General features: G+C 46.0%; 1 protein-coding gene across 1 annotated transcript; it reads left to right on the forward strand.

Annotated features, from left to right (window-relative positions):
• The first annotated feature begins 1,958 nt into the window (after window positions 1–1,958).
• On the forward strand, window positions 1,959–5,139 carry FGFBP1 (fibroblast growth factor binding protein 1). Its single transcript, XM_032135410.2, has 3 exons — window positions 1,959–2,012; window positions 2,230–2,450; window positions 4,064–5,139. Exon 3 carries the CDS (start codon window positions 4,084–4,086, stop codon window positions 4,786–4,788), a length of 705 nt encoding a protein of 234 aa, XP_031991301.1. The 5' UTR covers window positions 1,959–2,012; window positions 2,230–2,450; window positions 4,064–4,083; the 3' UTR covers window positions 4,789–5,139.
• Window positions 5,140–12,730: the final 7,591 nt, after the last annotated feature.

Below are 12,730 nucleotides of genomic sequence, written 5' to 3' on the forward strand. Positions count from 1 at the left end.
GTGTGTGCATGTGTGTGTGTGTCTGTCTCTGTGTGTGTGTCAGTATCACTGTGCCTGATTCTGGGTTTGTGTGTGCCTACGAGTGTGTGTGCCTATGAGTATGTGTGTGCATGTGTCTATGTGTCAGTTTGTGTGTGCCTCTGTGTGTCTATGACTGTGGTGTCTTTGAGTGTGTTTGTGTGTGTGTGAGTGTGTCAGTGTGTGTTTGTGTGTGTATTTGTGTGTGTGTCAGTGTGTATGTGTATTTATGTGTCTGGGTGTGAGTACCTGGAAATGAGGTTGGAATGGCAGGATGAGCCAAGGAGGTGACTGCCCCACAGCCTGCTCTGATGCTGTGCTGCTGAGTCTAGAAGGGAAAGAGCAAAGCAGATGCTGGGATGGGAGTCACAGGAAGGGGAAGGGTCACAAGGAGCCAGTGGGGAGTGTGCAGTATCACCTGGCAAAGCTCAGAGAAGCACTTCCCAGAAAGACCCCGGAGTCCGCATGTTGCCTTGTAAATATGTTTTGTGTTCCAACTGCAATCTGCCTCCAGAAAGAATCTGCCTGCCTCCCAAGGATCAAGTAGAATTTTCCATTTTGCAGAAGATTCCCCTTGTTGAGCAAAGCAGCTTTGCCTTGCCTGTGTCCAAATAATCCTCCAAAATACCGCATGAGAGAGCCTATTCGTGGAGGTCAGGGCCTCAGTGGGGTGTTTGTGAGGATAGTGAGGACGGACCCCTGAGTGAGGCAATTTTAGGAGAGAGACACACAGTTTCAGAAACGGCTGCTTCCGACAGATTCATGCAGAGACTGAGCCTCTGAGTAAATCCGTCAACATCTATAGCTACGACCACGGAATTCTCAAACAGGTGGATCGTTCATAAAATCCAAACACAGTTACAAGTTTTGGCCTGCATATTGTTGAGCTACAGCTTTATTTTCAGAAAATTTTAATTAGGTGCCAACCAATTTCATATAAACACATCTGGATTTGGGGATGTCATTTTAAAAATCAGAAAGTGTGACAATACTGAGCCTAATCCCTGCATTTTCTCAGTCAATTGGAGATGAGTGTTGACCTCTACAGAGGCAGAGACTCTCTAGTTTGCCACAGTCCCCATCACTCCCTATTGCCTTATCTCAAACCCAAAAGTCGGTTGCCATTTAATATCACACTTAAACAATAGTTTTCTTATGGCTGAATTAAGGGAAAGTGAACAATTTCTTGCTCTGAAAATCTATGAAAGGTGAGGTGATAACATATAATGAGGGCCACATCTTCCCTGTAAAAGTGAGTTTCTTTTTAAATGCTTCATATGTAAATAATAAATGTCTGTTTTCAAAGAATACAATTTAAGACCCTATTATGAGTCAAAACGATTCTGCTCCACTTTATGGTAACAGCTTAGCCCAGGAAAAATTTAGCATGCAGCTATAAAGGAGATGTCGTTATTGTCAGCACACTGCAAATGGATGATGGGAGAGGCTGAGTGGTTTGGGCATAGCACTCAGCTAAACACATGCTGTGGCCAGGATTCCACCTGGGTCATTCTGGTGTGAGACTGTGCCTGTAGCAGGCAGGGCAGCCTGAGATCTCTGAATGAGACCTGAAGGTAAATATTTTCCACAGTAATCTTATATTAAAAATTCCCTCTTTACCAGCCTCTCAGAGCCTGGTAGAATTCCCTGATACAAAAGAGGGAATTGTTAACGTAAATTTCCCTACCTCTAGAATTAGGGAATCCTCTGCTTATATAGTAACTTCAGATGGAAAAAGGAACTCAGACACTAAGAAAACTTCGGCAACTTCAGTCACCCATTCAACAAATATTTATTGAGAGTGGCAGGCAGGAAGAGATCAGACCATGGATGTAGAGAATCTCACATTTAATTTTGAGATCTTCCTTTTCCTGCCTCTGTGAACTTGGACAAGCTATTGCATATCTCCAGAACCAATTCCTGCTTTTGTAAAAGGGGAAGAATCATTGCATTCCCTACTAGAGCGGATGTGATGAGGGAAAAGGAGAACTCGGGTAAAATGGGCTTAGTAGTTTGGCAGCTCCGATCATGTTATTATATAGTTATTTTACTCCTCCATAGACGTCACTGCTGGGGTCCTCTCCCCATCAAGGAGGGTCATTGTGAGGCTGATTTGTCCTCCTATCCTGGCCACAGGGTGGACAGGGAAGGGCCTAGAGGAAGCGTTTGATGGCATGCAGGTAACCCCCCTTTTCACTGGATTGCATCCAGCACTTTCCCCGCAGGAACCGGCTCCCTCAGAGGGGCGTGGCTGGGAGGAGCTGTGAGTAAGGTGCCATAGTGTTATAAAAACCCAGTGAGTGTTATAAAAACCCAGTCAGCCTGGCTCCTGTTGAATAGTCTACCCCCCTTGCACTCTACCTGAGACAGCTGCAGCCTGCAATTCACTCCCGCCTCCTGGGATTGCACTGGATCCGTGTGCTCAGAACAAGGTAAGAGCCTTGTTCCTTTAACAGCTTTATTACCTGCTGCCACTTCTCACTCCACCAAGGGCCTGGAGTTCTTTGGGCCTGCATTCCATCATGGGTAGGTGGGGGCTGAACCCCAGGGCCGTGAGAAATGACTGGGTGTTTTTCTGGCATATCCAGTCTCCTCTTCACCATTTATTGCTGTTCTCTGCCCTTTTGTGATTGTCTTTCTCTTCCTTAACCCTAGAAGATGGCCAACTTCTAGGGTAGAAATCAGATCAGGACCATTTCCTGGGTCTGCCTCTTTTTATAAAAAATTGTGTTTTGTTTTAAATGGAGCACAAATAATACAAATCATCTTATCATTATGTGTTATATCAAACTAAATTGTCATTGTTCATAGTTGTTTTTCTTATTCTTTGGCAACATTTTTAAAGGGCAGAGTAAATGTGAAAAGCAAAAAGTGATCAACCAGGGCTGACAGAAAGGAATAAGGAGATTGATCTGGCTACCCATACCAGCTTTGAACTTGCCCACTATGAGATCCTGAGCAATTTATTTACCTGTCTGAGCCTTAAGAGTCAGAGCTGTCACCTGGGATGACATATTAATAGCTACCTGGAAGGGCTCTTGTGTGGATTTCACAAGGTGTGAAACAAACCCTAGACCAGTACTTAGCACACAGGAGGTGTCATATAGAAATTGACTTCTCTTCTTCTGTTAAGCATGGGTTTTTATTGTACACATGATCAGATCCATGCAGTTCAGTGTGACACTGATGTTCATCCTATTGATTCAATGATTTCTCATGATCCTTGTCTTCGATATTGTAGTGTGAACTATCTGGTTGAAATTCACCTCTCTCCACCCTGATTCACTTTGCCCAGGCAAATCAGACAACCACCCCACCTCACACCTTTCCTTAAACTCTTACTTCCCCCAAAAAGGCTCCCCCGCCCCCACAACCACACCCACCCCACCCAAACCCCAGGCATGTTCAACTCTGCGTCGACATCACCTTTCATGGTGCTTACCACGTCCTTTCTCATTTTGGGCATCTGTCACGTCTTTTCTCATTTTGGGCATCTGTCACGTCTTTTCTCATTTTGGGCATCTGTGTCCATATGGAGTCAGCCCTTTGGAGCTGAAAGAAAGTTTGGAGCAGTAACTTGTTTCAGATCAGAGACAGAGATGACGGGATGGATTCCCTGATCAATGCTATTTAAATTCTCCCAAAGAGTGGCCTCTAAGCTCTTTCAAATCTGAGGTTTTCTCAATCATGGTGATTTCTTCAACACCTAGTCTAATGGGGGGCATATAGTAGGTGCTCAGTAAATGCTTGTTGAATGAATGAATGAAAGAATGAGGAATGAGCAAATGCAGGAGTTAATGAGTGAATAAATGATAAATGAGAGTTCGTGGGGCTCCAAAGAGTGGTAGTTTTGTGACACTCAAGACTCAAGTCAAGTGGAAATGTGAGTAGACAGCCTGTTTGTCTAGTGACTCTAGGAGCCAGAAGCATTCTTGGTCTACTCTGAAATCAGGTAGGCACCTGTCAGGGTAGGGGGAGGCCAGTGTGTAGTCCTGCACAGCTGAACTGCTGCCTGCCACTGACTCATCTGCCTTTTGTCAAACAGGTGCCCGCCCAGCTGCAGCCATGAGGATCCGTAGCCTCACCCTGTTCTCCTTCCTCCTACTGGCTGCTCAGGTGCTCCTGGTGGAGGGGAAAAAAAGAGTGAAGAATGGACTTCACAGCAAAGTGGTCTCAGAACAAAAGGACACTCTGGGCAACACCCAGATTAAGCAGAAAAGCAGGCCCGGGAACAAAGGCAAGTTTGTCACCAAAGACCAAGCCAACTGCAGATGGGCTGCGACTGAGCAGGAGGAGGGCATCTCTCTCAAGGTTGAGTGCACTCGATTGGACCATGAATTTTCCTGTGTCTTTGCTGGCAATCCAACCTCATGCCTAAAGCTCAAGGATGAGAGAGTCTATTGGAAACAAATTGCCCGGAATCTGCGCTCACAGAAAGACATCTGTAGATATTCCCAGACAGCTGTGAAAACCAGAGTGTGCAGAAAGGATTTTCCAGAATCCAGTCTTAAGCTAGTCAGCTCCACTCTATCTGGGAACACAAGGCCCAGGAAGGAGAAAACAGAGATGTCCTCCGGGGAGCACATCAAGGGCAAAGAGACCACTCCCTCTAGCCTAGCAGTGACCCAGACCATGACCACCAAAGCTCCCAGGTGTGTGGAGGACCCAGATATGGCAAACCAGAGGAAGACTGTCCTGGAGTTCTGTGGAGAGACTTGGAGCTCTCTCTGCACGTTCTTCCTCAGAATGGTGCAGGATACATCATGCTAATGAGGTCAAAAGAGAACGAGTTCCTTTAAGAGATGTCATGTCATAAGTCCCTCTGTATACTATAAAGCTCCCTACAGTCCCCCCAAAATATGAACTTTTGTGCTAAGTGAGTGCAACGAAATATTTAAACAGATTTTGTAATTTTTGCTTTTGTGTTTTGGAATTTGCTTTATTTTTCTTGGATGTGATGTTCAGAAGCTGTTTCCTACAGCATGGGTTTCCATGGCCCACACAGCTATGTGTTTGAGCAGTGAAGAGTCTTTGAGCTGAATGAGCCAGAGTGATAATTTCAGTGCAACGAACTTTCTGCCGAATTAGTGGTAATAAAACTCTGGGTGTTTTTCAGAAATACATTCAAACATTGCTTGGTTTCTCTGTGTCTGGTCCCAAATAAACTCATAAAGTAGTCCCCATATATCAATGGAAAAACAATCTAAATAGGAACTTCTAGTTCCCCACCCTTCGCACGTTACCTCTTTCCAGAATCCTTCTTTATAATTGTATCCATTGGTCTGTGGTGTTTGGTGCTTATTGAAGTATAATAATTAGGATCCCTGTTTTCAGGTGGGACACCTCGTATATAGTGTGATTAAATCATTTGTCAGGGACTCATAGATGGTAAGAGGGGCGGTAGGATTGGAACCCAGGAGCTCTGACAGCTGAGTCTACAGGGTTGAGGAATCTCCCCTACTGATTCATGTCAGAGCTGCCCATTCCTTCCCCCACCCGAAGGACCCCTGCCTTGCAAAGCTCATTTCTGGAGAAGAAATGAGTTTCATTTCTTCATTCTTCATTCTTGGAGAAGAAAGGCCTAGTTAAGTACAGTGGCCCATAATAAGGGCTGTAAAGGAAGGGGGAGAAGGATACAAGGAAAACCAGAGAGAGGAGGCAGGAACTGCTATAAGATCTGGGCTCGAGTGTAACAGAGGAGGTAACAGTGGAGTTGGATTTTGGAAAGAGTATCTGTAGGAATAAAATGGGGCAAAGTGGAGGCACTTTAGGCATTTGATGACATGAATGAAAGCGAATAGATGGGAAGTTTCAGATTCTGGGAGAGGTCAGGTGTCTGGTATCAGATGGGATGCAGGGATGAGACTGCCATTATTCATTTATATGTCAGATTAAGGATCTGAAAGTTGTATTTTAAGAGTTGGGGAGAGAGGATGAAGTGTCTCCAATGCCTTGTCACAATTCCACAACCAGAGAAAAGAGGAGCAGAAGCTGATGAAAGCACTGTTCTTTAGCATGTCTGATGGTGGCAGGGAGGAATAGCAGGGGGGGTGGAAGGAAAGCCTTTTACATTCACCAACCTACTGGGATGCACACTGAGGATGTCAGAGGCCAATCCACAGCACCATAGCCTCAGAGTGACATTTGGATGTCATCATGATCATCAATAAAATGAACACTTATCTCTTACCTGCTATGAGCAAGCACTGTTCCAAGCTTTTCCCATGGATGGTGGATTTATTCATTCACTCACTCACTCAACATATAACTTAGAGAGCACTGACTCGCACCGGGTTGTGTTCCAGGTGCCAGAGATACAGCAATGGATGTACAAGAGATGAGTGCTCTGCCCTCATGGAACAGTGGGAAAAGTGATGATGAGCTCATGATACATGATACACAATAGAGAAGACTATTAAAGCAAGGGAAGGGGATAAAGTGATCGAGGGTAATGAGCTTTAGATGGGGTGGAGAGGAAAAGCCTCTCTGTGGAGGTTACTTCTGAGCTTAGACCTAAAAAGAGGAATCAAGCCAGGAAACTCTCCTGGGTAAGAATGTTCCAAACAGAGGGACCAGTCAGAACATATGCCCTGAAATCATGCTTAATCTATTTATTCAATCCTATTTGCCCCTTCTCTTTGCCAGGAACTCTACCATAGGTGAGAAATAGCAACGAAGAAAAGAGAAAAAAAATCCCTGTCTTCATGGCACTTCCATTCCCATGACAGGGATCATGCTTGGCGTGTTAGAGAAATGTCCAAGATGGTGGGCTCATTGTAGGATGGGGCCTGGGGCCTGACCTGTGAACCTTACCACCAACTCCAAGAGCACTGAAGCAACATTCCAGACCCTCCCCAAGCTCCTTCAAGCCACAGCAAAGAAAGGATATTTTCCCTTAAGGTCTACACAGGTTCTCAGCCCTGTGGCCCCCTCCTCCACATAAATAACATAGCCCTGAGATAGAAAAAGACTAATAATCTCCTCCAGGAGTCATCAACAGTCATCAGGTTTGTTATGGGTTGGCAAGAACATTGAAGAACAGACCCAAAGCCTCCTTAAACTCCTCCAGGCCCGCAGTTGCTGGTTTGAGTTCACTCCTGGCCTCTGGCCACTGGCAGAACTGGAAGGAGTTTTGCCTCTACCATGGAAAAGTGACCTGGATCTCAGCACAAAGTTTGCTTCTGCCGATAGATAACCAGTCTCAGGGCCAATTATTTAATCTTCTGAGCAGAAATGAGCTCATCTTGACAATGGAATCACGAAACCCACCCACTATTAAGGGTCCTGAAACACTGACATTGGTCAATATCTCTGAATCTCTTAATACTACACCAATAGTTAGATAATAGTTGTTCAACACCACTGACCATTTAAAGTCCACAGCAGGAGACTGAATTGTAGAGGGAAGTCAAAATTCCCAGTGAAAACTCTCTAACTGTGGAAGGTTTTTGGTTTTGTTTGTTTGTTTCTGTAGTACAAGTGGCCAGGAGCCACCGTTATGGATCACCCACTATGTGCCAGTGGTTTTGCTCCGTTGTCTCATGAATCCCCCACAACTCCATCTGGTAGGAGTCTCACCCTCATTTTCTAGACGAGGAAAGTGAGGCTGAGAGAAGCTGAGGAACCTTCCCGGGGTTATGAAGTTATGAAATGGCAAAGCCTATAACAGGAATCCCTGGCCTGGAGGTCCCAAGCCCTTTCTGCTTCTGAAGTGCATGATTTTCTTCACTCAGTGATAGAAGAGTGACATTTATGGTCTCTGGATATAGGCCAAACTTGACAATGAACAATATCCATCGGTCCATTCCACATATATATCCTCTTCCTATCCTTACAGAGAGAAAAGTTCTAGAAGTAAACACTTCCATTGCACTCGGCCTCCAATTATAGTCATATGCTGAGGGGATGTTTTAAGAACACAGTAAAAAGAAATATGTAAATAGAGGCTCCACAGATTTACATTGACTTTCTTTTTTACCTCTTTTTCTTTTTTCTTTTTCTTTTCCTTTTTTTTTTTTGAGATGGAGTTTCACTCTTGTCACCCAGGCTGGAGTGCAGTGGCACGATCTCAGCTCACTGCAACCTCTGCCTCCCAGGTTCAATCGATTCTCCTATCTTAGCCTCCCGAATAGCTGGGATTACAGGCACCTGCCACCATGCCCGGCTAATTTTTGTATTTTTAGTAGAGACAGGGTTTCAACATGTTGGCCAGGCTGGTCTCAAACTCTTGACCTCAGGCGATCCACCCGTCTTGGCCTCCCAGAGTGCTGGGATTACAGGCATGAGCCACCGTGCCCGGCTACATTGACTTCTATTCACCTTAGTGCTACATATTTTCTCCCTGAGAACTTTCTGGATATGAAGTAGAGAAGCCAACTTTCTCTGTGTGTGGTCTTTAAGATATGACTTGTTTTGACAGCAAAAGATGGAAATTTTTAGGTAGGTAAGATGCTCTGAAGATTGGCATGTCTGTACCCCCTAAAGCCACTCGGAAGTGGGAATGTCTCTCTTCCCTTATAAAACCACATCTCAGCAGAAAGAGAGCCTCTTCCCTCCGGCACCCCAGCTCTGTGTGGTAACTCACAGTCACACCAGTGCTGACTTGAATCTCTGGAATCCAACATATCTCACCCAGCCTCCTTCCCCAGCCTCTCTCCAAAGTTGCTTTTGGCAGAACCAACCAAGAATGCCAAAGTGTTTGGGGCTGAAAGCTTTCAAGCAGATATGACGCCAGCCATCCTCTGATGTGCTGGTTTGCATAATATACTGTGTACAATGCTCACCTTGAAATGTCTCACTCAAAAATATTTCATGCAACAATATCCAAGAGAATCTTTATGAGACTCCCTCTGAAGAATGGGAGGAATGGGGAGAAGATTCTAGAAGAAGGCTGGCTTGGGACCTGGAGAGCTTGAGGTGGGCTCTCCACGAGGAGTTTCCATAAAGTAGTTGAAAATGTGTGGTATGGTTTGGCTGTGTCCCCACCCAAATCTTATCTTGAATTGTAGCTCCCATAATTCCCACATGTCATGAGAGGGACCCAGTTGGAGGTAATTGAATCATGAGGGGCAGGTGTTTCCCATGCTGTTCTCATGATAGTAAGTCTGATAAGATCTGATGGTTTTATAAAGGGTAGTTCCCCTCTGCAAGCTCTCTCTTGCCGGCAGTCAAGTAAGACATAACTTTGCTCATTTGCCTTCTACTATGATTGGGAGGCCTCCTTAGCCATGTGGAACTGTGATTCCATTAAACGTCTTTCCTTTATAAATTACCCAGCCTCAGGCATGTCTTTATTATCAGCATGAGAACAGACTAATACAATATGGGTAATAACACAGCAGAAATGAAATCTGTCTTGTCCATCATCATAGCCCTGGTGCTCAGTGCATGCCCAGCACACAGTGGATCCTCCATAAATATTGGTTGAGTGCATGAAAGAGAAGGAGAGAAGTCACCGCAGGAGCAATGATTATGGGCTCCAGAGTAAAAGAAAAGGACTGTGACAAGTTATTTCATCTCACATTTTCCATTTCTAAAATGGGTCTGGAATATGTATCCAATAAGTACTATTCATAATTAAAACCTAAATCTTGGTCCTTACACATATGTATTCTCATTAAATGTTTGTTATAAGTAAGTGAATGAAGGAACCAATTAGCTGAGAGAGGAGATAAGAAGGCAATTTTCTAAAAAAAGCTGCACCAGACTCAAGATAGGCCATGCCAAGGACCTGCCTGTGAGATGGAGCCTGGCTGTGTGCAGCACGATCATGAGGTTCCCAAAGTCTCTACCCAATGGGCCTTAAGAACCCCATGCTCACGAACTCCACAGAAGCACTTTGCCTGATGAAGGAGGAAGCTGGAGACAAGGCTGGCACCTATGAGCAGCCTCTGTGACTTTCTTAACCTGACTTCCAGCTCACTTTCTACAGGCTCCTCCTGCTCAGGCTACTGGGCAGCTGGTTGCCCTGGAGACCCTCCTGTGAGTACAGCAGCCCCTACCTTCACTGCATTTAGATCTTGGTGCTCAGTGGAGCCACTGATAAGAATCAGGATGCCACTTGCTGTGGGCGCTGGGTGAGCAGAGAATGGATCTGCTTCGCTTCCCACTCTATTCTCAGCACCCACCCAGTGCATGGCAGCTGCTCAATAAACCTCAGAGGTTACTGAAGTGTTTCTCAACCTTGACACTGTTGAGAGTTTGGGCTGATAATTTCCTGGAGTAGGGAACAGCCCTGGGCATGCTTGGCTGTGGAGTAGTATCCCTGGCCCTAGTACCTAGATGACTGTAGCAACCTTCCCCCCCTGTTATGACAACCAAAAATATGTCCAGAAGTTGCTAAATGCCTCCTGGAGACAAAGTTACCCACAGTGGAGAACAACTGGACTACGGTGAAGTTGCAGCACACTCACAATTCACTTACGCTCCTTCAACAATACGTGTCCTGCTGTGGAGGGGGAAAGAGAGAAGTGTAAAGACATGAATACTGTAAGCAATTTAATCCACCCTTGGATGCAGTGAAAATGTGCCCGGGGTGTACTTAAGACAGCAGATGGGAGTTTGCTGCTTTTCTGTCTGTCTCTGGTCTTCCAGTGTGTAAAAATATGTATTTTATTTTTGCTCTAAATGCAAACCAATGCCTTTATCTGGTACCCAACAAAAGAAAGGTTGTTAAACGTAATTTTGACTAAAATAAATTTTACAAACATAAGCACTGCCTCCAGAACCTGACTGCCAGGCACAATGTGATTTAGTGGTGGCACATTTGCTACCAAATGCTGTCAGCACTAGCTTCCAAAGTAAAGCAACAGCCCCCTCCCATTGAAAGTAGCCAAGGTGAGTAATGTCACAGGAAAGTCCCAGAGTTATCTAGGGCCCCTCAAAGCTGAAAGTGCCACCTCCTTCTACACCCACTCCCATTAACACAACTGTGAATTCAGTTCCCAGAATTGTCTTTCCTGGAATGAGTATGAAGTTTGCTCTAAGCCAAATACTGGTAGCCCCAGGGTAGGCTGGGATTTTGCAATGGCAGGGATCCAAGGACCCAGATGGACCATCCTGGCATATGTGCCAATGTTGTTGAAAAAGCCCAAAGCCAAGCCCTTGGACTCTGGGAAACCAGGCAGGGCAAGGGTAGGGAGGGGAGTGGTCATGGCTTCAGAGCAGAAGCAGGTGTGGGGGCCAGACAGGACAAAAGAGTCCTAGCCAACATTTATTAGGTGCTTCCTGCATGCTAGAGGCAGTGGTTCCCAGCCCTGGTGGCAGGTTAGAATCACCTGGGGAGCTTTAGAAAATCCTGATTCTCAGGCTGCACCCCAGAGCAGTCCTATCAGAATTGTAGAGGTGGAGCTCAGGAATTTTTAAAGCACCCCGAGCGATCACAATGGACACCCAAAGTGGAGGTCCACTCCTCTGGGCACTGTTCAAACTGCTTTCCCTGCATTAGCTCTTTCATCTTCATGACCACCCTATTGTCAAGACTGTCCAGGGAGTGTAAGGAGTTTTGTCACTTTCCAGGGTCACAGAGTTAGTAAGAGCAGAGCCTGGAAACTCCCCAGGCAGCCATGCTCTCAAGCACTCATACGGAAGCAGAGGAGTCTGCCAGGGAGGCAGCCCGAGGCAGTGGAATGAGCAGGGCCCTGGGTTTGAAATCCATTCTGCTTCTCACTGTCTGGGGAGGCCTCAGACAGTCACTTCATTTCTCTGATTGTCTTAGCCTTCTTATCTGTGCATTGGGGGAACGTTATCACCACTGCAGAGTGCAGGGAGGATTCAGTGAGATGGTGTTTATGAAGCTCCTGACAACATTTCTGGGACATAGCCCAGTGCTCGGTTATTTATCCTTATTATTAGACCATGTTGCCAAAAATGGGTCAGCAGGTGGAAAAGCAGATATTGAAAAGGATCATCAAGAGACATTGACATGCTGGGCCGGGCACAGTGGCTCACACCTGTAATCCCAGCACTTTGGAAGGCTGAGGCGGGCAGATAACCAGAGGTCAGGAGTTTGAGACGAGCCTGTCCAACATAGTGAAACCCTGTCTCTACTAAAAATACAAAAAAAAAAAATTGGTCAGGCATGGTGGTGGGTGCCTGTAATCCCAGCTACTCAGGAGGCTGAGGCAGGAGAATCACTTAGACCTGGGAGGCGGAGGTTGCAGTGAGCTGAGATCGAGCCACTGCACTCCAGTCTGGGCAACAGAGTGAGACTCTGTCTCAAAAAAAAAAAACAAAACAGAGAGAGAGAGAGAGTGACATGGTGAAGGGCAGGTGTCAGGAGTCAAATGCAAAGGCAAAATGGAGGTAGCATCCAGGAGGGAGGACCACGTAGTCCAATAGACATAAACATGCAAGAGGGGACAAGGCCAGGATGGCTGGGGGCATGGGAAGGGGCCATGCCAGGCAGCACCTCCCACTGTCAACTGCACACCCTCACCCACACTCTTGATTGTGGCATCCGCGTTTAGCCACTTTGTTGTGTGGAAGATGTTGTGGCCACCCCATCTCCTTTAGTACTCCTTTTTCTCTTCCCTCCCTCTGTCCCCAACCTATGCCCATTTTCTCCTAAGCCTTGCCTGGAAAAGTTGAGCAGACAACTGACATTTACTAAAAAGAAGCCAAGGTGGGACCCCTTGGCTTCCCTACCCCAATACATGCCCATCTTCAACCAGGGCCCTACCCCTTCGAAACGAGACATTGAGGCCAGGCATGG

The sequence above is a fragment of the Hylobates moloch genome, unplaced genomic scaffold (assembly GCF_009828535.3).
Source record: "Hylobates moloch isolate HMO894 unplaced genomic scaffold, HMol_V3 SCAFFOLD_17, whole genome shotgun sequence".
Lineage (NCBI taxonomy): Eukaryota > Metazoa > Chordata > Mammalia > Primates > Hylobatidae > Hylobates > Hylobates moloch.